Raw genomic sequence first — 23,337 nt, 5'->3', positions numbered from 1 at the left:
AAGGTTACTAGGAAAGTCTTTGCCATATATGACTGAATTGCCAGGGAGTAAAGTGAATAGACCTTTTTACCGATACGGCGGCCATATTGAATTAATTCGATTTAAGGAGTATTATAGGATGCCCAGGGGGCATGAGCACATTTTGTTTGTATTTTCGAGCGCTTTTCGGGACATTTTTTGCTAAAGTTTTCTTAGAATAACATTGTAAAGGGAAAAAAGATCCTTGTGCCGTGTTTGGATGTAATAATGATCGCCTTTTTCTAGTTTAGTATTAGAAATATGATCTTTCACTGTATATTTCTCGGCAGAAAGGCGATCATTATTACATCCAAACACGGCACAAGGATCTTTTTTCCCATTAGAATCTTATTGTAAGAAAACTTTAAGAAAAAATGTCCCGAAAAGTGCTCGAAAATACAAACGAAATGTGCTCATGCCCCCTGGGCATCCTATAATACTCCTTAAATCGAATTAATTCAATATGGCCGCCGTATCGGTAAAAAGGTCTATTACCACAGCTTTGGCCCCGCAGAAAGTCCATGCATTCCCTTGTGTGTGTTTACTTGTCTCTAAAATGCCACTGCTGTTCAATGAAAATGGTTACCTTAAGAGTACTAGTTCTAGCTTTATTGACATTATTGTTTATTTATTTGCTACAATCAGCATTTTATAAACTAAACTTCAAATTCTCCCCTTCGTCCAAACAAAGGCTCTGTTAAATCCTGCCTCTCAATAATGGCCACTTACATTACTAAGGTGGCTTTTGTAGAGAGTAAATTAATGTTTCCATTGCTACATTTTGTTATCCCCAAAAAGTTGCTTAGTTGGAGATGGACTGTTCACAGTCCCCTTTTTGGTCACTATTTAGTTCAATTGCTGAGTTCAAAAGAGGACCATATTTTCTTCTGGTGATAAGTGAAAACTGGGTGAAGGGCTGATTCCCAAGGGAGGTACTCTCATATAAAAGAAACAAGAATAGGGATGCTCATCGGAGAGACTAATCTGAATGTGCCTTAAGCTCTATCATCCTTAACTGACTGAGGGGCAGTCAATTGGGTTAGGAGAAACGATGCAAGAAAAGTTTTCAAACACAGTGAAGACTTTCGTCACACCGTTTGAACTGACTTACTGGTCCTGGCTCTCTGAGAAAGAGGCTTTTTCTGACCCTGAAAGGATACTAACCGTACAATGATATTTGCTTTTTTTAAATATAAATATTTTTTTACACACAACCCTATGTGATACTTAAATGGGTAAAAATATTGGCTTTCCATTTCTACCCCTTAGCGAGACAACGAACACCTTTGTCACTTTCTTAAGGGAGTCCTGTCAGAGGAAATTACCAAAGAGGATGGGGATAGGAGGTTATAATGGTTAGAGGTGTCCCCATCCCCCATGGGATATTTTGATTCTTTCCACTTTTTGATTGTGGCCAATCAAATCACCCATAGGGCTGAACACCACATGGAAAATTAGACGAGAGAAGAGGATTATAAACTTTGATGCCGGGATACCTTGGTCACTGTCTCATAACATTTACCAATTCCAAATGTGGCATTTTTCTAAAGTGATGATTTCATATTTGGGCAATCAACAACACCCTCTTTTAACAGTTCTTGAATTTCAGCTTGTGAATAACCAGCTTCCAGTAAGATCTCTTTTGTGTGTTGCCCAATACATATCGAGGGTGTTTGTTCACAGTTTCCAGGAGTTCTTGATAGCTTGGGCGCTGGGGTTGGCTCGTACAACCCCTCATTTAAGACAAACGTTTCTCTGTCTTTGTTATGGGGGTGGATTACTGCTTCATCTACTGTCAACACTGGTTCAACACAAGCATCAAGATCTTTGAAGGTTTCACACCACTCTGCTTGAGTCCTCGATGCAAATGCCTTCGCAAGTTGTTCTTTCATTTTAGGCCACTGATCCATATCCATCTGATGAGGAAGTTGTCCTTCCAGTTGAAGCCCTGAAAACACAACAAATAAATTCATGAGTACAGTATACAGTCAAAATATCAAAGATTCCTTTTGCTATACAAAAGAGGATTGGAATGTAAGCTTTTTATGATACAGCATACGCTTAACAAGCGAGTGATTAGGCCAGGTTACTCCCAACTGTACGAGATTTGGGCCAGTTCTGGCAAATTTAACTTTGCCACTATTTCTACAACTGATGACTGTGTCGCTTGCTTTGACAACAACCACAGGCAACCCAAACTCACTATGTGTGGAAGGGTGTCTGGAGTTGAGAAGGGGCAAAAAGTGGAATCAGTATGAAGCCAAAAATTCTAACAATGATATTTCACTAGACCAAAAAAAAAATACACAACAACTGAGCAAGTTGTTTTATTCAAGTTTTACAAGATAAGTTGAAATTTGCCTTGTTTAAGGCTTGTAAATCAGAATGTATTATTCCCCTTAATGTCTTGACGGCCCATGGTCAATTTCCACCCTCTGCAGCATATGTAAGAATATGTTACACCCTTCCTTGCATGTAAGTTGGGCTGCCTGTGCAACATCAGCATACCCTTTAAAAGTCTGTCATAAAACTTGGGTTCAAGAGCACCAACAGCCATGTATTTTCCATCTGCTGTTTGATAGGTGTCATAAAATGGTGCCCCAGAATCCAGCAGGTTGGTACCTGGCTCAGTTTTGTTTGGCCATAAAAATTCTGAATTAAGGTTCTTGTAAATGAATGATCCAACGTAAGCTGTTCCTTCAACCTTTGAGAAAAATTAAGTGAAAAAACAAAACAGTGGTTCAGATAAATATGACTGCCTAAACCGTAAATCCATAGGTCGTTACCATGACAACTTTATGCTCCATTTGTAATTAACCCTTTAAGCCCCAATATCCACATACAAATTCTCCAAACTGGTCTTTATACATTTCCTTAAGGAATAAGTTGAGAGAATTTGGTACAAGATCAAAGCATTTTCTCTTAGGTGATCATTTTATAAACTCTCATAACCATTTCTCTTGGTAACATATGGGTATTGTTAGAAGAAAATTGATCTTGGTCACTATCGGGACTTAGAGGATTAACACAGGGTTAGCCTTATTTGTCTAGTATGGTGCCTCTAAATTTATCAGGGTTTAGTTTTCAGGGTCTTGAGTCTTAAAAAAGGATAAATGATTGAATGGTGTGTCCTTTTGGACTGGAGTCCTTTTACAAGGGTGTGAAAGTTAGCAATGAGTGGTCTACTCTGGTGGTGCCAACAATTTTTTTTTCCCCAGAGGAAATTAATAAAAAAATATTCCAAGATGTTAGTTTGAAAAATTACTTAATTCTGTATGCAAAATTAAATGAATCGGGTTGTAACTAAAGTTCTCTAGGGCACACCTCTACCCTAACTTTCCTTGAATGCTTGCCCTACGGTGGTAACCCAGCAACAAACAAATTAGCCCGGGGTTATATTCATTTGTGACTAAATCATCCATTTAGTCTATTAGGGGCATAGGATGGTTCCTCAAAATCCATGGGTCTTGGAAAATTTTGGCCCGATCTCGAAATCTCAGAAGTGTTTGTGACAGGTCTCAAAGTCTCATTCGCGTCTGATTTTGCATCCTGGATTCTCGAATTTTTTTAAGTCTTGGTCTCAAATTTTGAAACTGGGGTCTCGCAGTCTCAAAGTCTCGAATTTACCATTCTATACCCCTTCTATGAAGGTCCATACCATTGATGAGTCAATGACTTGGCCTTTTCCTGATCTGTTTCTCTCAATCAAGGCCAGTAATATTCCAAGGGCACAAGTCATACCTCCACCAGCAAAATCTGCCAAGAGATTTATGGGTGGACACGGTTTTTTATCCTTACATTGCAGCATGGACAGCAAGCCGCTGAGGGCAACATAGTTGATATCATGACCTGCTCTTTTAGCATTACTACCTATTTGACCATAACCTGCAAACAAAGATTGCAAAGTAGTACAATATTATTAGGGAAAGTTCATTTAATATGACAAGGGGGGGGGGATGAAGATATTGAGGGGGGGCTCCGAAAATTTTTAGACACCCGAAGGGGGGGCTCTGAAAAAATTGTTGTGCTAGGAGGGGGGGCTCCGAAAATTTGTCTACTTCAAAACCAACACATGACATCATCATACAGATCGGATGGTTTTCAACTCAACAATTTTATGACCTGTGCAACTCAGCTATATCACGTGGTTTACAGATATAACAAATGTAGTCTCAGTAATTATTACACTCTTGTTCATCCCAAAAATGCTTTAGAAAATTGTATCACAACTGTATCTCAAGTTTGTCATAGTATAAACCATTGAAGACAATGACGGTAAATATATTTAATACAGTCTAGCGATCTTTTTTCAGGGGAGCAAAGGAATTGAAGGAGGAGGGGGGGGGGGGGGGGCTCTGAAATTTTTTCGACTACCAAAGAGGGGGCTCCTAAAAAATTGAACCGCTAGCGAGGGGGGCTGCTAAAATTTCAAGCTTCGAGTTTCAATATCTTCATCCCCCCCCCCCCTTGTCATATTAAATGAACTTTCCCTTAACCCTCTCAACAAGAGGAAAGCTCTTAAATTAGCCACATCCACAAGAGGCTCTGCCTGTAAGGTGGACATTAGCAAGGATGTCAATAAGGGCCGTAACCCGTAACACCTGTTATGGCTGAGTCGACTCGGCATTACGGGTGAAGATGTTCATTGTTGCAGGTATAAAGCGAAAATAACAAAAATGCCACTGGAATAAACATAATTGTTTCTTGGTGTCTTGCATTGCCTCCTTGTTTCGTATCTACATCTAGATTGTGAAATTGCAAGATGCAAGATAAACTTTAAATCCCTGTGAATCGACCGAGTTACTCGTGGAAGTCATTTTCAAAATGTATTATACAATAATGCCCGCCATTTTGAAAGTGGAGATGGCCCTCAGGGCCCTGCGGGCCTTCGCCATGTACAGATTGAAAGTGTTTCGTCTTGCTCTCTCTCATCACAACAAAGTTTTCGAGCTTCAGGCTCCTTAGCCTGCGAAGCGCAGACGCATTTCCGGTCGTCGCTTCTCTCCCTCCGAAAAATAGCTATTTTTCGGAGGGAGAGAAGCGACAACCGGAAATGCGTCTGCGCTTCGCAGGCTACAGGCTCCTCTGCCTTTTTCCTTCTCCAGGCCACACTCGGCTCACTTCACTCTCTTGTTTTCTTTTTTGCCCTTCTTGGAAGCCTGTTTGCAGGCTAACTGGAATACATTTGTACCTCAAACACATGAGGTCAGAGGTCACATGCAACTGAAGTTCAAAACCAAATCCGAAACTTCCAGTATGTGAATAAGCCACACCAGATCATTCCACACGAAGTGTTACAGTTGGACCATTCATACATTTTATTATTTAAGAATAGGGGGAGTGAGGCTTACAGTCAAACTGGGAAAACGGTGAACCCCAGAGATATTTCTCGAAGAACATTTATAAGTTTATGGTTTTGTGGCTAGTTCACAACTCCTGATCTTTGCTGTGATTGATCAAAACGCAATAAAACATTCCAGGAAAAGTTTCAAGTGTTCACGGTTTTGCCGGGCGGGTTTGACTGTAACAGAGAGGGGTGGCTAAATAACTTTCTTCCCTTGAAAAGGGGGTGGGGGCTCATTAGAGAGGGGGGATTAGTTGGGGGGGGGGGGAAGCTTAATGGGGAATTTTATACAATAAAATAATGTAATTTTCACTCCTCCCGTTGCCCCATCCATAATTTTCATAAGAAAAGAAGAGAGGTTTGTATAACGCAAGGTCAACTCCAGCCTCACATTCACTCAGAGGCTATGGTACCAAGCTCATAACAGTTTACTGTGAAATGGTCTATTGTATGGCATATACTTCATGTGAGAATACCATATATGCATCCACTATTGTATCCTTTGAATATATACATACCTGTTAATCGAGCGTATATCAAACTAGGATTTTCTTTTAATAATATCTCCGGTCCTAGGCCGAGTTTCTCCATCACTCCTGGTCTGAAGGGCTCGATCAACACGTCGGCCTTCAAGCATAACTTTTTTACCACTTCTTTTCCACGGAAATCTTGCAAGTCGATGGCAACGGACCTTTTTCCGCGAGCAAGACGATCTGCAACCAAAGCTAATTTTACTCTGTCTATGCGAGTTACAACGGCTCCAAAATCTGCAAGTATCATTCCAGCAAACGGCACTGGAGCAAGGCCGGCAAACTCAATTACTCGAAGGCCTGCTAAAGCCGCCATCTTGGATATCGAATGTTGCGCACAGGCAGCCCAATACGCAGCCCTACTATGCAGAGAGCAGTGAGGACGCTACGACTCCCGGGGTGGTGGGGGGGGGGGGGGGTATTTTAGACCCCACCTTAGTCACTTTTTGGAAAATGTAATTATTGCGATCCCAACTTAGCCTTTCTATTTATGCATCCTGACCTTATCAATGTGGTTTCAAGCGGCGGAATGTAATGATGGGCTCCTGAATGCGGTCAATGCGAGCTTATTTTTAAATTTCATAAACAATAACTTTCTGATTTTTTAACCGAGAATCTTCCCGTTTTGAATCCCTACTTACCCCAAAAATCCAAAAATTTGCGACCCTATTCTAGTAAATCTATTGAAAATGCGACCCCATTATAGTCACTCCAGTCGTGAAAATGTGACCCCATCCAGCTGCACATCCCTTGTAAGGGAGTACCCCACCCCCGGCCCCGGGCTACGGCTATGCTTCGAGGGGCAGTCACGGGAGAAAAGGTGTGACGAAAGTTTTCAAGTACGGGCGAAAGAGCCGCTTGAAAACTGATTAAAGGATTAAATTAGCTGCAAAAACCGTGGACGAAGATCCTGCTAGTTGTAAGGTTGGATCTCTAGAAAAAAGATCGAAAGAGATCTAATCAGCCAAAATATAAAGAACCAAGAACGAGAAGTCCAAAGACTACTGCAAAGCTGATTTAAAACAACGTGTATTGTTTTTATAATATTTTCGCTTGAAAACTGTCGTCGCGACTTTTCTCCCGTGTCTGTCCCTGGGTCTTCGAGGATGCGCTTCGTACAGCGAGAAGAAAACCATGGGGAAACCTTGGAGAAACGACTGCTCTCATGGTACGGTCCACTCAACGCATAAGGAAATAAAACCGACTGGTTCCTTCTTCAATTTTGAAGGCCAGGACCAACTTACAAAAAAGAAGGACAGGATCCTGATAAAGGATCTAATCATATATAATTGGAAATATAGAAACAAAAGAAGCAAGGATACTTTTACGGTCGGGAATATATATTCCTTTTACACAAATATTTCGGAAGGCACGGCCTTCCTTCTTCAGGGTCTTCCATCCTTCTTGCCTGATCTCTAATCTGCAGAATACTAAAGCCAGACGCCGCTTGAGGTGGAAAATAAGACAAAACAAAAAAAAGGGCTCTTATTTACTCGGGTATTTAGTATTTTCTTTCAGTGTAGCTCCGGCACGAGGAAGGCTAATTTCGTTAGCCAAAATGTTGGCCCCAAATTAATCAGCCTTTTGCGGCATTGGCAGCCTTGCATTCAGCTTTATTTTAATTTCCAACCTACTTAGCTTGTCATTTGATCGAGGCCTCATGCGTACAGAGGTACAAGAGGACAAGCCACTGGTGTCGCTATAACCGGCTCCATCGCCTTTCAGTTCTTGTAGGGTGGGGGGGGGGGGGGGGGGGGGAGGGCAGAGGAGCTGAACAACGGATCCAAATACAGCGAATGAACATTTCCGCTTTTGCTTTAAGCATGCACATTTTGGTAACGCTAAATTTTTGGCCTTTTTGAGTTCATTTTGTATTTTTTTTTCCGACAGCGGGATGTCTATAAAATACGTAAAAAGAATTTAACTGTTTGTTTACCGTCACCAAACTCAACACACACTAAGCCGCCTCTCGAATCAATTAACTGTAAAGTCTCTCTTGTTTGCTCAGGTTTGAAATCAATGAACATTTTTGTCATAACATAATCACTAAACACTAGTAAGCAATGCAGCTACTTGTGATTAACCAAAAAATATGGCATCTTGTAATTACCTGTAGATAAGTTCCTTCTAAAAGCCATATTCCAAACTTGATTTTCTTTTCAAGAGATATCGAAACTGTAATAGCTACCAGTTAACTTGGGTAGCTACCAGACTTGAGCGAGATATATCTACTAAAGCTTAATTAAACAACCATCCAGACTGTGTTTAGAATAATTTTTGATTACGTAAAGAAATTGCAAGTCCAGTTTATAGAATTTTTCTCAGTCAATTCCAATTTTTTGTATTTTCCTGTTTATTTAGCTTTTTTATTTTTTATTACATACTTCGGTGAGCTCAAGGTTGTCTTTATGGACGCTCATTGAAGTGTGAAAGAGCTGATCGCTGAACCGTGAATATAAAGTTTTTCTGTCGACTCTTTTGTTATGTTAGACCGGTGAAACCATAGCCTTATCCAATCACAGCACGCAAAATGATTTATTTATATCTTCCTTAATTTGAGTGGAGACAAGAAAACCACACAAGAAAAAGAGCAGCTTAACAGATTTTACAATCACAACTTTCGTAAAAAATGAGCAAATTTAAGCCGAGAGCAGGATAGCTCAAAAAGGTTTCCGCGGTTACAGTAACGGCGCTCAAATATTCTGAGTACACTGGATATATTTCTGCACGTGTGTTTTGTGACGTACGAGTAATCGCAAACATGGCCGACGATGCGAGGATAATTGTTCATAGAATCTTTCCACAATACCGAAATTCAACTGCCTTTTATTCTCCTAAATAGCGTGAAGAAGCCTTCATTGAAGGATATTTTCCGTGGCTATAATTCTGATCGACATGAAACCAAGGCACATGAGTATTCGCGGGGTTGTAACGATGTTCGGCGGATTGATTTTTGGCTTCACTGTAGCTTTGTTCCTGCGGCAAAATCTCTTGCCTGTTGAGACCCGGCGTTGCCGAGTGAACTTCGTTAGGGACCTCCGCCCGAGAACAATGGCCAAAGAGCTTGATTCAAGAAATCTCATATTCATTGGCGTTATGACTGCGGAGAAATTCCTCGACTCCCGAGCGAAGGCAGTGTTCGAGACTTGGGGTAGAACTGTCCATGGAAGGTTAGAGTTCTTCTCTAGCGGCACGTCCCATAGTAAGATGGAGTTGCCCGTAGTGAGCTTACCAGGGGTGGACGATTCCTACCCTCCACAAAGAAAATCCATGATGATGTTAAAATACATGCACGATAACTATATCGATAATTTCGAGTGGTTCATGCGCTCTGATGACGATGTTTATATAAGGACAGAAAAACTCGCGAGTTTTCTTCACTCGCTGAACAGCTCCCAAGATATCTACCTCGGACAAGCGGGCACCGGAGCGAAGGACGAAAAAGGATTATTAGGCCTAGGTTATGGAGATAATTTCTGCATGGGTGGACCTGGTGTTATCATGAGTCGTTCTGTTTTAAAGAAAGTTGTTCCACATATAGAATATTGCCTGAAACATTTATTAACTTCTCATGAGGATGTCGAAGTTGGGCGGTGTATAAAGCGTTTTGTGGGAATCCCCTGCACTTGGTCTTTTGAGGTAAGAATGATTTATTGTTTTAAAAAAGAATTAAAACTGAATATTTCTGGCTAATTGATATTGTAAATTGACATTGATTTTACAGCTTGATGGACAGGTATACAGGTTATTCTACTGAAATTATTTCAGCAGAATTAAGTCCCATGTCAGCTATGTAGGGCGACCCTGTAACACAGAATGATGGAATGGTGGAATGGCGGCGGAATGATGGAATGGCAGAAAATCGCCCAAATCCTAAAAGTTGGAATGGCGGAAAATCACCCCAAATCCTAAAAGACGGAATATTTAGTAAAATTAAAAATGTATATATAAAGTTTGATAAAAAATCTGTAAAAGATAAATGGCTTTGTAACTGGAAGATCGCTCGTCAAACAGGTTGAACATGTCATTTGTGAGTAATTCCTGTCCTCTTCCCGTGAATGGGAGTAAATATTGCTTTCTGTCACACAACAGGTCTAGTGAGTGCCTTTTACTTTAACTCCATTTTTTTTTTCGTTTGGTTTTTCGTTTTTTTGTTAAAAAATCCAACATATTTTTCATTTTTTAAGGTTCAATATTTAGGTCCCCGTGTAACTGTGTTCAACTAAACATATGTGACAGTGATGAAGGTAAATTATGACGCGACAAAACTGAAGGGGGTCTGTTGACCTCTTATCTGGTCTCAAGATCTGGACAAATGTCTGAATTGTCACATAAATTTGCATGTTTGATTGTCGTGTGATGATGGAAGCCTGTTTAAAGGTACCATCTCTCCTGACTATATTAAAGGAAAACCACCATTGCAATTCCCGGAGTTTGAATGGCAAGATGTGAGCGTTGAATAAGAGCTCGGAAGTGGAACGTTTGATTCTGTGTATCTTGTGAAGTATGGAAAGGAAGACTGAAAAGTCATTGCTGTCATGCGACTTTAGAGCCATTTTCCAGTTACTACACCATCTATTTCATAAGCTAGTTTTTATGTATCCTATTATAATTAATTCTACGTTTTTTGCCATTTTTAATATTTTTCAATATTAAGGCTGACATTCCGTCTTTTAGGATTTGAGGCTATTTTCCGCCATTCCGTCATTTTGTGTTACGGGTATTCCATATTCTGTGTTATAGGGTCGCCCACTATGTAAGAACACTAACAATAAATTGTTATCAAAAAGAATAGGTCTGTTCTAGATCAACAATATACTCCATTGCATTTTGAAGCTATTTAGCAAGTGAAATTTTTTTCAAATGATATAAGTCCAAACTTAATCAGGACACAGACTCAACCAGACAGCACAGAATCAACTCAACGACACATTCATTGTTTAAGGGGATCTTGCTTTGTGCTGAGTACCCTGTGAGCAAAGGTTTTTCTCTTGTGTGGCTTTTAGGGTAAGTTTACGAAGTTGTTTGCATTGCCTGTCGTTTGGGAAGTGTAAACAAACCATGCAACTCCTGCAAGCCATGTGAGCCATGCAATGCAAGAAAGAAACCTCTGCTTGCAAGGTAAATACTAAGTGAATATTAGTAACAATTTGGTTGCAATGGTTACCAAATACAAAATAGAACAAAGAGATTACAATCATTGTAACACTCTTTTGTCAAAGAAAATGAACAGCAATGATGCTTATACTCTTGTTTATACTTCAGGCTTGCCTGTAAATACAGTTATATACATATTACTTTGCAAAATATTGTTATGAAGATGCTCACAATACAGTACTGCTGAGAGACTCTAGCTTATTTGAGTTTTTCATATTGATTCTCCATTAATTAATTTCTTGTTTGTGTTTTAACTGCTCATGCTATTTCCCTTACAAGATGGTAAAATTATGTAAAAGTTCATCATATCTTTACAGGGATGCATTGCCCTACCAAATTTGATTATCCTCCTTACATTGTTAGACTCTGTAATCAGTTGTTGTTGGGATGATAAGTTATTATTGTAACAGCACTAAACAATCTAGAACTGCAAAGCAGTCACAGTGAGCTGTCTTTTGTTTCTCACACTTTGAAGGTCTTAATTACCACTTCATTTCAGCTTCTAGAGCCTCCCACACAGATTAGGGCTTCATCATGCACTCTTTGTGGCTTGTGGGAGGTTACAGCTCCTACTTCCAATAATCAAATGGATGTTTAGTTCATTCAATTTTTATAGGCCTTGAGACAGGCCATTACAGAAAATATATAACAAGTTGGCTCATTCACTTAATTGCACAATCTAATGAACTATTGTCTTTGCCACTACAAAGAAATTATGAGCACAAAGCAACCCTCATACAGATTTAGGATAGAGAATATTGTGAGTAAAGATAAAAAAGGCTGCAAAAGGTTGGCACTGCCAGAGCATACAGCTCATCATTTGACTCCTCGTTATATCCAACTTGTATGTCCTTTAACTGCAGGTAGGCTCCTGCCAAATCAACTACTTTTTTCCCTTGGGAGGCTCATTACCAATGGGAATTTATGCTCTCTCAGACAGTGGGGAAAAGGTTTTTTGGAGGTGTGTCAAGCAGGTGCTCATTTGCTTCTTGCATCTGCACTCCTCTCATTCCAGCCCATGTTATTTGCGGCCATGGAACATGTTGTAGTTTTTAAAGAAAGATTGGGAAGAGACAAGATAGATCACCAGAGTAGAGAAAAGGTTAAAAAACTAAACGTGAAACCTGAGCAAATCATAATACTTGCAAACACCTCCCCCAGCCTGCTGTTGGATGATGCAGAGTCTTTTTAGCAATGTAATAAAGGTTATTCCAGCAATGGTCTTGGAAGCTTTCAGCTGAGCACAAATTAGGCCTTTTGAGATTAGATTAAACCAGGTCAATCACACAAGTGCTTTTGCTTTTGTCTATTTAATTTCAAATCCAAATGATTTCCTTGACAATTACTAAATTCATTCCTACCAATATGGTTATAACAACTAATTTTTTCCCTTTTTTTGTCTTCATATGTTTATATCAGTTGGAGTTGTAGTGAAATTACCGGTAGTAAAATATGGTAGAATGATATTCATCTTTGGTGATATTGTTGCTCAATTCTTGAAATTACTTGACTGATTAACCTGACGTATTTTAAGGAGAAATTTGACTCTGATCAGATTCACTGTTAAGGCTTACAGATTTCACCTGTTCAGTTCTAAAGTTACTTATGCAGTTAAAGTGTTACGTTATGAAGTAAAAAGAAATCCTCTGATATAAACATTCAAATGAAACCCGTTGAGTAGGAATTTTCTGTTGCACTAAAATGGTCTTTTCCCTTTTAGTAAAATTAATGTATTGGAGATCTTTGGGGTTTCTGTATAATAAAAGTGTTGAAAGAGTAAGCTGCAAGTCTCTCAGCTGTTTACCCATCATTCTGTTGAATGCAGGTGACGAACAAGAGACTTCAAAGCTAAAGGCAGGCTCAGTACAAAATATAATTGTATCGTTTAAAATTGTTTTCTCAGCTGTCTTGCATCCCTTTTTTAAGGCAGTCTTATTTGTTATTCATTAATGGAACAAAATCTGCTTGTTTTGCATCCGTGGGAAAGTTTTTCAGCTGCCTTTATTGTTTACTTGCCTTTGTTTTAGTGGGAAAAGCTTGTAATTCTTTAAAAAAGAAACAGACAAAAATGCTTTTGATGGTCCAACTGTTTTTATTTAGCTGAAGAAAACATTGAACTTTAATTCACCCATTTTCAATTCTTTCAAAAGTTTACTTTGCGTTATCATTCTAAAACAAACAGTTGTAGAGTCTGAAAAGGTTTCCTGTGAAATTATCACAATTGTCATTAATTCTACCCTATGGAAAAATTTTGCCTTATGGATAATGAAGGAATAATGATGGCCTCGGTGCAAAAACGTCATATTGATAATCTGGTAATTGTGGAAAGTGATGTAAAGTCACACAATTAATATTATTGCTTTCTCCATTTGTACAGAAACATTGTTGGAAACATTTTCTCTACAGGTTTGTGCGCCATTTTCCAAAAATTAGGTATGCAAAAACACAGGCAATGAGGGTCCCTCCTTCCCAAGGAAGAAAGAAACCCCCCGGCCCCTCTCACGCTCTCAATATTGTTTTTTGTTGATTGAGGTCAAATTTGATAATTTTGGATAGCGTATTTTTTAGAAATATAATTTGGCATGATGTGCATGTTATTCATCAAACAAAGTGTTTTAATAGCTTGAATTAGGCTTCACTTCAACAAGAATCTTCGCGTATTCTTCAACATGGGGGAGGGCTACCTGGCTAGCCTCCAGGTTAGTGCAAAGAAAGGGATGCAATGAAGTGGGTATCTTAGAACTTAGAATAAACAATCCCAAAAAAGATAGAGATTTCTCTAATACTTGGAGGGTACCGGTCAGCGGTTACAGCCTGTGCGGAAGTGAAGGCACCGTAAGTGATCTAATGGCAGGCAAAGCGGACTGCCTAAAGACAGCTTAATGTAGAAGATGACGTAACTCCATGAGGGAGCAGATCCCAGACTCTAATAACGGTAGAAACGACTAAACTCTATACCCTGAACGACTAGCCCACGATACAAAGCGGTGCTGCGAGAAAATTTAGTCAGTTCCGATTCAAAAGCAGTTGAGAATGTTGTCTGGAAATTTCAGTTGGAAAGAGAATTACTGAAGCAATTTTTAGGCAACTGTCTAGCTCTGAGCTGCATGGTAGCCACAGATATGACTAGATAGTAGTTGAAAAGTTTCACTGTTTGGTGAGCCACGTATACTCTGAATTCCGTAGTAGGCCTGATAATGGAAACGAAAAGTCGTAATGAAAAGTCGTTGTCGTATCAGTGTTTCGCTTTTTCACATTATCCAATATCCTATAGGGGATCAGGCCGTATGAACGTTTCCAGCTACCGCAGGATTAAAAGGTAGTTGTTAATTCACCCGCTTACAAGAGGAGGTCGCGCATGGAGGTTCCAAAGAATTGGGCTTTATTTATGCTCTACATGTGGTGCTAGTGTAAGATACTAATGATGACATTATTGCCCTTTTGTTTTCCTCGCAGATGCAAGCTCTGTTCTACCACAATCAAAGCAAATCACAAGCATTCCACGGTAATCTGGACACCAAATCTGTCCGCAAAGCCATCACTCTACACCCTGTCAAACAGCCTTCATACATGTACCGTCTACAGTCACACTTCATGACCATGCGCATTCAAGACCTTCAGCACCAGGCTATCCTGCTGCAGAGAGTTCTCAAGAACATGGATCGCTTGTTAAGGACTAGCGCGCGCTTTCTTTCTACTCAAGAGAAAACTACCCTTCAAAGCGCGAAAGATTTCCATCAGCAGCTGAGCACCAAGTATTCTGAATCCTGGGACATGTTTACTGCGCAGAAGTACTACTCGGAAGCCACGCTTCAGCCACCTGAAACAGGCATGCGAGACCCGTGGAAAGACGGGCTAAATCACGTGCTAGGGCAAACGATGGGGCTGATAAATGAGGAAGCCAAGCGAGTTCTTCATCGCAGCCTCGAGTTCAAGAAACTCAACCATGGTTACATACGCGTGCATCCCTTATTTGGCGCTCAGTACGTCATGGACATGCTTATGAAGTATCACCGGCACATTGGACACAACAGAAGGCGCATGACTGTGCACGTGCGTCATCACGCCTTTTTACAGCTACCTTTTGGAAACATGGTGTACCGAGCTGAGCCGACGGCAAAAGCGGTCCCAACCGTTCATTTTATCCTTCCATTGACAGGCCGCATCGAGACATTTCGGCGCTTTATGAAGAATTATGAAGACGTTTGTCTCAAACGACGCGAAAGTGTGAAACTTTTGGTGGTATATTTCCCATCAGTTTCCCCTCCTCATGAGCATAAGAAAATTATGAAAGACTATCAAACTAGGTACCCCAGGGCAGATATGCTGTGGTTAGAAGCCATAGGGGACTTTTCCCGTGGCTTGGCCCTCTCTTTGGGTGCAAACCAATTCGACAGGACAGCCTTGCTGTTCTTTTGCGACGTTGATTTGGTATTTAGTGCGGAATTCCTTTACCGTGCCCGTATGAACACTGCTCTCGGTCAGCAAGTTTATTACCCAATGGTGTTCAGTCAATTCGATTCTGACATTACATACCCCAACCATACAGCACCTCAGACTCACTTTACAATAGACATGGATACAGGATTCTGGAGGGCTTACGCTTTCGGCATCGTTGCCGCTTACAATCACGACCTTCGTGCCGTTGGAGGGTTTGATACAACGATTCAAGGTTGGGGGCTGGAAGATGTGGACTTGTACGAGAAGTTTGTCAAACACGAAGAGATTCGAGTGTTCCGTGCAGCCGATCCTGGCCTCGTTCATGTCTACCATCCTGTGATCTGTGATCCTAAGCTTGTCGATCGGCAATACGCCATGTGCCAGGGATCGAAAGCTTCGGGTTATGGCTCACAGAAGTCTTTAGTTAGAGATATGTTGTCTAAAGGGCATTTAAAAGGGTTCTAGATTGATTGTCTATACCCGCATTTAATAGTTGTAGTTTTTAAGACGGATAGTTTTAGGTCAAATACTGCTATGATGGTCAAATTCTTGAGACACTTCAAGTATTATATTAGTGTTGAAATTGTTAAAATTGATTGTCTCTACGCGTATTTAATAGTTTCAGTTTTTAAGATGGATGATTTTAGGTCAAATACTGTTATGATGATTAAATTCTTGAGACGCTTCAAGTATTATATTAGTGTTAAGATGTATTTTTAAATGCCTTTACGCAGAATTTGCTTTTGTACGTCAGAAGTAGTTTAGACCAACAATTGCTTTGTTTGATTCTGCGGAGCTTTTTTAAAAATTCACCCACTAAATTTCTAGTTTTTATTAAACGACAGACGAAGGTGAAAATTCCTCTGCGGATTCAGGTAAAAGATTCCGCGCCCCCCGGGTGGGGGGAAGAGACTCCAATATAACAGTGACAGGGATGCTCATCGTCTCGCTTTGGGTTGTAAATTGCACACTTTGGGTTTTTGGGATGGAATGTTACTGTATTTGCCCTAAAAAAATTTACAAAAAATGCCCTGACACTGACTACATAGAAATCTCCCTTTTGAGCGTCAGCCGCACCCACATTGATCTCCCTTAGGGGCTTACTTTGAATTTTCCAACGAGCATCCCCCTCACTTTTATATGGGAGTTCCCCCCGGGATTCCGCGTGCCCCGAAGTGCTCTAAGTCCTTTGAGCAACGTCTTGCAGTTTTAGATTAACAATTTAGATTACGTACTTATGACATGAGAGTCTGCTACACAGCCGTCACTAAAAACGGCTGTTTAGCAGACTGGTTACATTAAGACTATTTATTGCTTGTTAGAGGTATAAAATGTCTAGATTACTATGGTGAGAAAATGGTCTCTTTTTAAAGGAAATATTTATGAAATAGTTTTACTGTGCCCTTTTATCCGAACGCTAATGAGTTCATTTTGTAATAAACGGTCAAACTATGAAGGTCAAGGCTGTAGAAAATGTACCAAATGGTTGAATTCCAGTATGAAAATTTTATCCATTGGAGTGAGCAACGCTTTACTCCTGAAAGTCTAGATCCCTCGTTTCGAAGGAGATCGAGATTGTTGTAGAGGCTGATATTTGATTGTAGCTTATTAGTAGTTTACTATTCTAAAGTAAGCTGGTTATACCACAGGTAGCCCAAGTTCGAAATATAAACATCGGCGAACATCGACATTGCTGCATAACATTCGAAATATAAGGATTTGTGTGGAAAAAAACCCTATCGTTTCCGTAACCTAGGACAATGAAAGGATTTCAATAAAAAACAGCTTACCTTATGTAAAATGTGTGTTACGTCTCTCCTGTGTGGTCCGTGGGCCGATTTATGGCCGTATTATGGATTGTACAGTAAACGGTTTTCTCTCTGTTTAAAGGTTTACCAAGGTTGGGGACTCTAGCGAAGCTGCCCGCCGGATCCACCGAAGGAAAACGGCCGTATTTTTCTCGCTTCCTCTCAAATCGCCCCCGCCCCCGCCCCCGCCCCCCTAAAAAGTTTTGACACTCATAAAAGATGGCAGCCCGTAACGCAAAGCGTGGATCTTGACGATCTGACGCAAAAATAGAGGACTGTGAACAGTCTCGCGAATATGCCCTCCCCCTGCAGCTATAATCCCCGACGCCCGCCCCCTAGGTACACTTGGAAACCGAGATGGCCGCCATTAACGGTAAGACGCACTATATCTCGACGATCTCACGAAAAAATAGGGGATTGTGAAAAGTCTAATGTTCGCCAGTGCTCGTATTTCGAGCTTGGGCTACCTGTGGTTATACGTATTTAAATGCAGACAATAAATTTATCTTTGAGAACTTGATTTCTTCAGTTTCTATTACCAGATGGTCTCCACGCTAAAAACGTATCACTGTTTCTTGTTTGTTTGCTTGTATTATACAGTATTGCTAAGGTAACGAGGATAGCCGTAAGATAAAATATTTTCAGCGGTTTGCGTGAAGTGGATCGTCTGAAATTCGAGGGGTGTTCCGCGAAACCAGACGGAAACGAGATCCCAGGTCGTGCCAGACTGTGAAGGCTTATCTATAAGGAAATTTTGAAGTCCACTGTTCGCTATCATGAAGCAGTATGTGTATCCTTTTTTATGCGCTGCATTGCCATCTCTTGTAACATCCCTCGGTCTTCTCATGCCTGTGGTGTTTATGAGTGTATTCTGCACAGATAAAGCCAGTTGCTTACTTCTAGGGGCACCCAACGAGGGTATAGTTCAAAACCACTTAACATAGCATTGTTGAACGTATTTTAGTATTTAAACGGTAGATATAGGCATATTTTTAGCCCCTAAAAACTTTTCATCTGTTCGGATTTCCTAGCTGAAAGTCTAGTGATCCGAAAATTATAGGGATCAAAACTTACCTTTTCGAAAATTTCAGCCAGGAAAAGGCTCCCGAAAATTCTAGGTGGCCTTTTTTAGGGTAAATATCCGTTTAAAATGGGTAATTATACCATTTTGTAGATGTTCGAAAATCCTAGGAGAGGCAGGCAAGCAAGAAATTTTACAACAAATGTTCCGAAAATTCTAGTTCTCAAATCGTCTTCCGAACAGATATTTTCCCGAAAATTGCCGTTGGGTGCCCCTGTTACTTCGCTGGATCGTAACAAACGCTTTCCCCTCTTGCATTACAAAGAAAAAAGACAATGGAGTGACGAGATGGTTTTTCGGGGACATAGATCTTACGACTTCAGAGGAGCTGTTGAGTAAAGTTCTTTTCAGTCTATCCGCGTTGTTCCTCACGCTTTTCTTCGTGGCTTCGAATTTATTCTGGTCGACACTTCTGCTTGACATCCCACCAGCTGCAAGCCGAATGACCATACCATCGAGTGTTTCAAGAACGATGTGAAGGAAAATGTCAAGTTTTGGAAGGCTTTTTCGCGTTTAAGTGATGATCCCATCGACTGTAACAGCGCTGAGTTTCAGAATGAATCAGCAGACGTGATTTGTTACCAAATCGTCTTCAATATTGGAGCAGCATGCGGTGCAGGTTACGGAGCATTCAAGCTCGCTGTGATCATCCTGAATGCTGCTACCACCTTGATGATGCTACATCAGAGATCTCGAAGCGTAAAACGAACAAGAATTATCATTGGACTATCACTCACTGCCATATATGTGGCTTTAGTGGTTTCTGGAGTCGTGGAAAGCAACAGGGGTTCCGCAATCGTCAAACCCGATTCTCAAGGTGTTGTTTTGGTTCTGCAATTTTTAATGTTGTTTTTTTGGGGGAATTATATTTGTGTTTTTTGTACCTTGGAACGAACTAGTTACCCTTCGAAATAACATGCATCTTTACGAACCCATTGTTTAGTAAATGCGTGACGCGAAAATTAAGTGCGTATTTCCGAAAACTTGACAAGAAAGAGCGCGACGCATGAGCTGTAGGCTACGAGTAGTCCCCCATTTTTCCTCAGAGATAGTAGAGCGAGCGAGACGCGAGCTCGCCTGAAAATCACCCCACGCGAGAAAAGGCAACCCGCGGCGGAGAGAGAAATTTTTCTCTCTCCCAGCCGCGTGTCGCCTTTTCTCGCGTAGGGTGATTTTCACGCTCGTTCGCGTTTCGCTCTACTATCCCTGATTGACGAGATCAAGCAAAACTAACTACAAGAGAACGACTGGAGAACTGACAATTTGTCTAACAATAGACGACTGTTTAACTGTGACAATAGACGGATCGAAATGCACCAATTACTAATTACGAGTCTTCACAGCCAATAACATCACGGCTTAACTAACAGACGACCAATAACATCACGACGTAATTGACCAATCAGATCAATAACCATGAATAATACCATCAACTGATGTGAGACAACTCACTTTGACTCTGAAGATGACTACCGCACAGGTTGTCGAAACGTCAGTCACTGTCAACTAAAACAGTCCTATTCAGGACCACGTTCACCAGGACGATCAAACTCAACCTACTTTTGAAAAAAGAACTTTATAGCATAATTGAAGAGAAATAGGTCAGGATACATTTGAAATACTCCCGGCTCCAGTTGTTCAAAAGGTGGATAGTAATGATTATTAATAATAATAATAATAATGATGATGATTTATTATTGTTATTAATCATTACTATCCACCTTTTGAACAACCGGCTACAGTTGTTCTAAAGGTGGATAGCACTCTTCACTGGATAAATCATTATTCAGAGGGTAACGCAATTGGTTTTCGTAATATTTACCCGCTGGATAGCGAGTTATCCGGTGGATAGTGCTTTCCAACTTTTGAACAAGCGGAGCCAGTCTGAAAAAGGAGAGAATTATAAGGGTATTTGAGGAAGTAAGAAAGGCTTGTTTCTTGGACACTGACTTCACACCCGTTAAAACTTCCAGACAATCTCTATTGAATTGTTTTATTACGATTGTTTTTCCTTTTTTTTTTTACAAAATGTTATAAATTAAAATTTTAGGTTATAAAAACAATAAAGTAATAATTCTCTTAATATTACATGTATGTCACTAAAAGAGCAGTAAGTTTATTTAGATACACTTATCCCGTCATTCATCATAACCCGCCCAACCTCTCACGCAGACTTTCGGTTCTTAGGGCTTCGTTATGCATTCCTTCCCCTACAGCCTGCGTGGCAGGAGTTAAAAGGAAAGTGGGGAAGGGGAGCTCGTGCACCCCTCTTAACTCGCACACCCAAAATGAAACAGTTCCTCCTTCCTCTTTCCCTTTAAACGTCTGCCAGGCAGGCTACATTCATTGTGTTCCCATTAACACAGTCAAAGCTCCTGTGCTGTCAAGAACGATCAAAAACCAATCTTGCTTCGCTTTCCCTTCGATGGATTCATTTGATATCCTTCTTTTACAGTTCCGAGTACAGTTGAACCTCTCGGTACGGACACCTCTCTATTACGGACAGTTTCAATGTCCCGACAAAATTCTCATATATTTTCTTTAATAAAACCTCTATAATAATTATGGACTCTCTCTAATACGGACAACGGACACGAAATCTCGGCACCAAGAGAGTAATTTCATGTAAACTTAACCTCTTTGTTACGGACACCGCAGTGATCAGGTGAATCCCGGGTCCCGCTCAGGTGAATCTGCACAGTGTGAATCCCGTCTTGTCTGGCTGGTGAGCTATGCAAGATGATATAAAGCCCAGTCGCTGTATACCAAATAACGATTTGCGAAAGGTGTACAGAGGACCATAACCGACTCTTTGAAGGCTTCAATAACTACAGATAGCATTGAGTTTTTTGCTATTACATTTTGAAACCGTAATTTGTCTGTAGCCGAGATGTACAATGTTGTATGCTACTGAAAGACAGTGTCTTTGCACAGTGAATTAATAACTTTAAATGCAGTTTAAAGACGAGTGTGAGCCTGGTTTTAGCTACTGAACACTTAAAACTGTAAGTGGAGTCATAAAAGTGACGTCATCATAGGCCCTGTTCACACTTAGGGGCTAGATCGATCTCAGATCGATCTGGCCTTTATACGAGCTGAATGTAAACGTTCGCACTTTTTTGAGATCGATCTGGGATCGATCCAACCTGGATCGCTTCAGGAGGTGGTCTGAGATCGGTCCGAGATCGATCCTCGCTATTCCGTGCTGAGTGAGAACACAAACACGTCCTGAAAGCGATCTAGCTTTGTAGCCTTTTCTCATTGAGAGTCACGCAAGCAAATCGCGCTTGAGGACTTTTATTTTTGCAAATTGCAAAAAATGCCTGCGAAAACATAAAAAAAGAGAGAGAGAACGGTGGAGAAAGGCCAGAGCTCTTATTGCTGCCTAGGTTAACCGTCAGGTTCAAGATAAAATAGGCAAAAGTCAGCGAAACGCAGACGTTTATACGGACATTACAAAAGCTGTAAAGAGACAGGGGTTTTCCTGAACGTGACTGGAAGCAGTGCGGAGAAAAGTCCGGGCGAAACATCTAAAATCTGCGTCTATGAAACTCGGACTCACATCTCTTTTTCTCAACTAAGTGTCCAAAACTCGACGGTAGTACTGAAGAATTTCCTCGATTTTTTGGAATTGAGCTTCTAGCCACTCAACCCAACAGCAAAAGCGGTGAAAATGTTTCGAAAATAATAGTCTGAGTCGTTGAAAAGTTTGAAGAGTTTGCTGTAAAAACTGACATTCAGCGGGAAAAAGAATGCAAATTATCCAATTTGTATAAAGTGCCCTCCGTTTTTAACATTTTTTTTTTCTTCAAATTACACAAGAAAACATTAGCTTGAATTTATTGGTAACAAAAACACTGAACAGCTGCATGGTCCCCTCAAGAAGCCTTAATGACCAGGCGGTACATGTAAGACTTCTTCCATTGTTTGTAATAAAATTAATATAACCTTAACGAAGAATGACAGTCGTCTTCGCTATTAAAAGAGACTAATTTTCTGGATTTCGCCTAGCAAAACATAAACATCTTTTTGAACATCGAAGTTAACTTGAGGTAGACTTTAAGACTCTTTTACCTTTGTTTCTGCTTCGTTTCAATTGATCGTTAACGAATAAATAAGCACATTTTCACTGTCAGTTTTAAAAAAAGAATTTTCTTTCAAACTAGACTATTGTGGCGTGTTTGTAACCAGCCAATAGAAGCGTTTGTTTTTCTGTGCCGCGCGTTACGAGAATCATTTGCAGTTAATCAATAAGAAAGCGATTTTCTCGGCTTTGTGGTGCACTTGGGAAGTCTGGAGAGCACTGAATAAGCTATAGTTGCTTCTTTCGAGCTCTCCAAACTGCCCGCGTGCATCCCATAACTCGATATACGCTCCCTAAGCATAAACCAACTCTTATTATTGAAAAAAAAAAAAAAAGATTCCCGTGAAAAGTCAGGAAACGCCCGAAAAAGAAAGCCGGGCGGTGTCACGCAATCCATCTCACGCGAAGCCAGATGGTAAACAAACTGCTTAGACCTCCCAAGTTAGGAATTATTTGTCTAATTAGAAGGCGTAAGTGTGAACAGGTCCTCATGCGATCTCGAACCGATCTCAGTACCGATCTTAGATCGATCTCAGATCGATCTCATTTAAGCGATCTCAGTATGAACGGGACCATAGTGACCTCTTTTATATGGACAACTCTCTAATACGGACACTTCACTCTGTCCTTTCAGTGTCTGTATTACAGAGGTTCAACTGTATGAGAAACAATGACTAAGCCTTACAACACTTCAGTGCCCAACAAAACTGATTCTTTCACATATTTAGAAAATCTGCTGACAGTGATTTTAATAAATTATACTGAGAGCATGCATAACAAAATTAATAATAAAAAATGTTGGAATCAGTACTTCAAGTCAGTTCAAGCAACTTCAGCATCATCCTCATTAGCCAGCAATCCATATTTCTGTCTGA

The 23,337-nt window shown here is 40.4% G+C and overlaps 3 protein-coding genes and 1 pseudogene across 3 annotated transcripts in view; 2 read left to right on the top strand and 2 right to left on the bottom strand.

Annotated features, from left to right (window-relative positions):
* Positions 1–627: 627 nt before the first annotated feature.
* Positions 628–6,216, bottom strand: LOC140937081 (alpha-methylacyl-CoA racemase-like). The gene is made up of 4 exons (XM_073386614.1): positions 5,881–6,216; positions 3,677–3,903; positions 2,527–2,722; positions 628–1,966 (listed from the first exon to the last, which is right to left on the bottom strand). Exons 1-4 carry the CDS (start codon positions 6,206–6,208, stop codon positions 1,563–1,565), a joined length of 1,155 nt encoding a protein of 384 aa, XP_073242715.1. The 5' UTR covers positions 6,209–6,216; the 3' UTR covers positions 628–1,562.
* A 2,129-nt stretch (positions 6,217–8,345) lies between these two features.
* On the top strand, positions 8,346–16,369 carry LOC140937267 (chondroitin sulfate synthase 1-like). Its single transcript, XM_073386809.1, has 2 exons — positions 8,346–9,531; positions 14,506–16,369. Exons 1-2 carry the CDS (start codon positions 8,788–8,790, stop codon positions 15,952–15,954), a joined length of 2,193 nt encoding a protein of 730 aa, XP_073242910.1. The 5' UTR covers positions 8,346–8,787; the 3' UTR covers positions 15,955–16,369.
* Positions 16,370–18,054: 1,685 nt separating this feature from the next.
* On the top strand, positions 18,055–19,387 carry LOC140938116 (uncharacterized; annotated as a pseudogene).
* A 3,658-nt stretch (positions 19,388–23,045) lies between these two features.
* The window catches only part of LOC140937246 (pituitary tumor-transforming gene 1 protein-interacting protein-like), a 2,144-nt gene continuing 1,852 nt past the window's right edge, over positions 23,046–23,337 (bottom strand). The window contains exon 2 of the mRNA XM_073386787.1: positions 23,046–23,337. This exon is cut by the window's right edge and continues 201 nt beyond it. Within this exon, the coding sequence (XP_073242888.1) occupies positions 23,285–23,337 (53 nt within the window). The 3' untranslated portion in view covers positions 23,046–23,284.

The sequence above is a fragment of the Porites lutea genome, chromosome 5, assembly GCF_958299795.1.
Source record: "Porites lutea chromosome 5, jaPorLute2.1, whole genome shotgun sequence".
Lineage (NCBI taxonomy): Eukaryota > Metazoa > Cnidaria > Anthozoa > Scleractinia > Poritidae > Porites > Porites lutea.
This window is presented reverse-complemented; position numbering and strand designations above follow the sequence as displayed.

What these genes read in the sequence shown, in the direction of transcription:
- LOC140937267 (XM_073386809.1), top strand. Translation starts at nt 8,788, where the DNA reads ATGAAACCAAGGCACATGAGTATTCGCGGGGTTGTAACGATGTTCGGC. An exon ending in CCTGCACTTGGTCTTTTGAG is followed by an intron (nt 9,532 to 14,505) that starts GTAAGAATGATT and finishes TTTTCCTCGCAG; the next exon opens with ATGCAAGCTCTGTTCTACCA.
- LOC140937081 (XM_073386614.1), bottom strand. Translation starts at nt 6,208, where the DNA reads ATGGCGGCTTTAGCAGGCCTTCGAGTAATTGAGTTTGCCGGCCTTGCT. An exon ending in AAGTCATTGACTCATCAATG is followed by an intron (nt 2,723 to 3,676) that starts GTATGGACCTTC and finishes TTTTTCTCAAAG; the next exon opens with GTTGAAGGAACAGCTTACGT. An exon ending in TTATGACAGACTTTTAAAGG is followed by an intron (nt 1,967 to 2,526) that starts GTATGCTGATGT and finishes TTGTGTTTTCAG; the next exon opens with GGCTTCAACTGGAAGGACAA.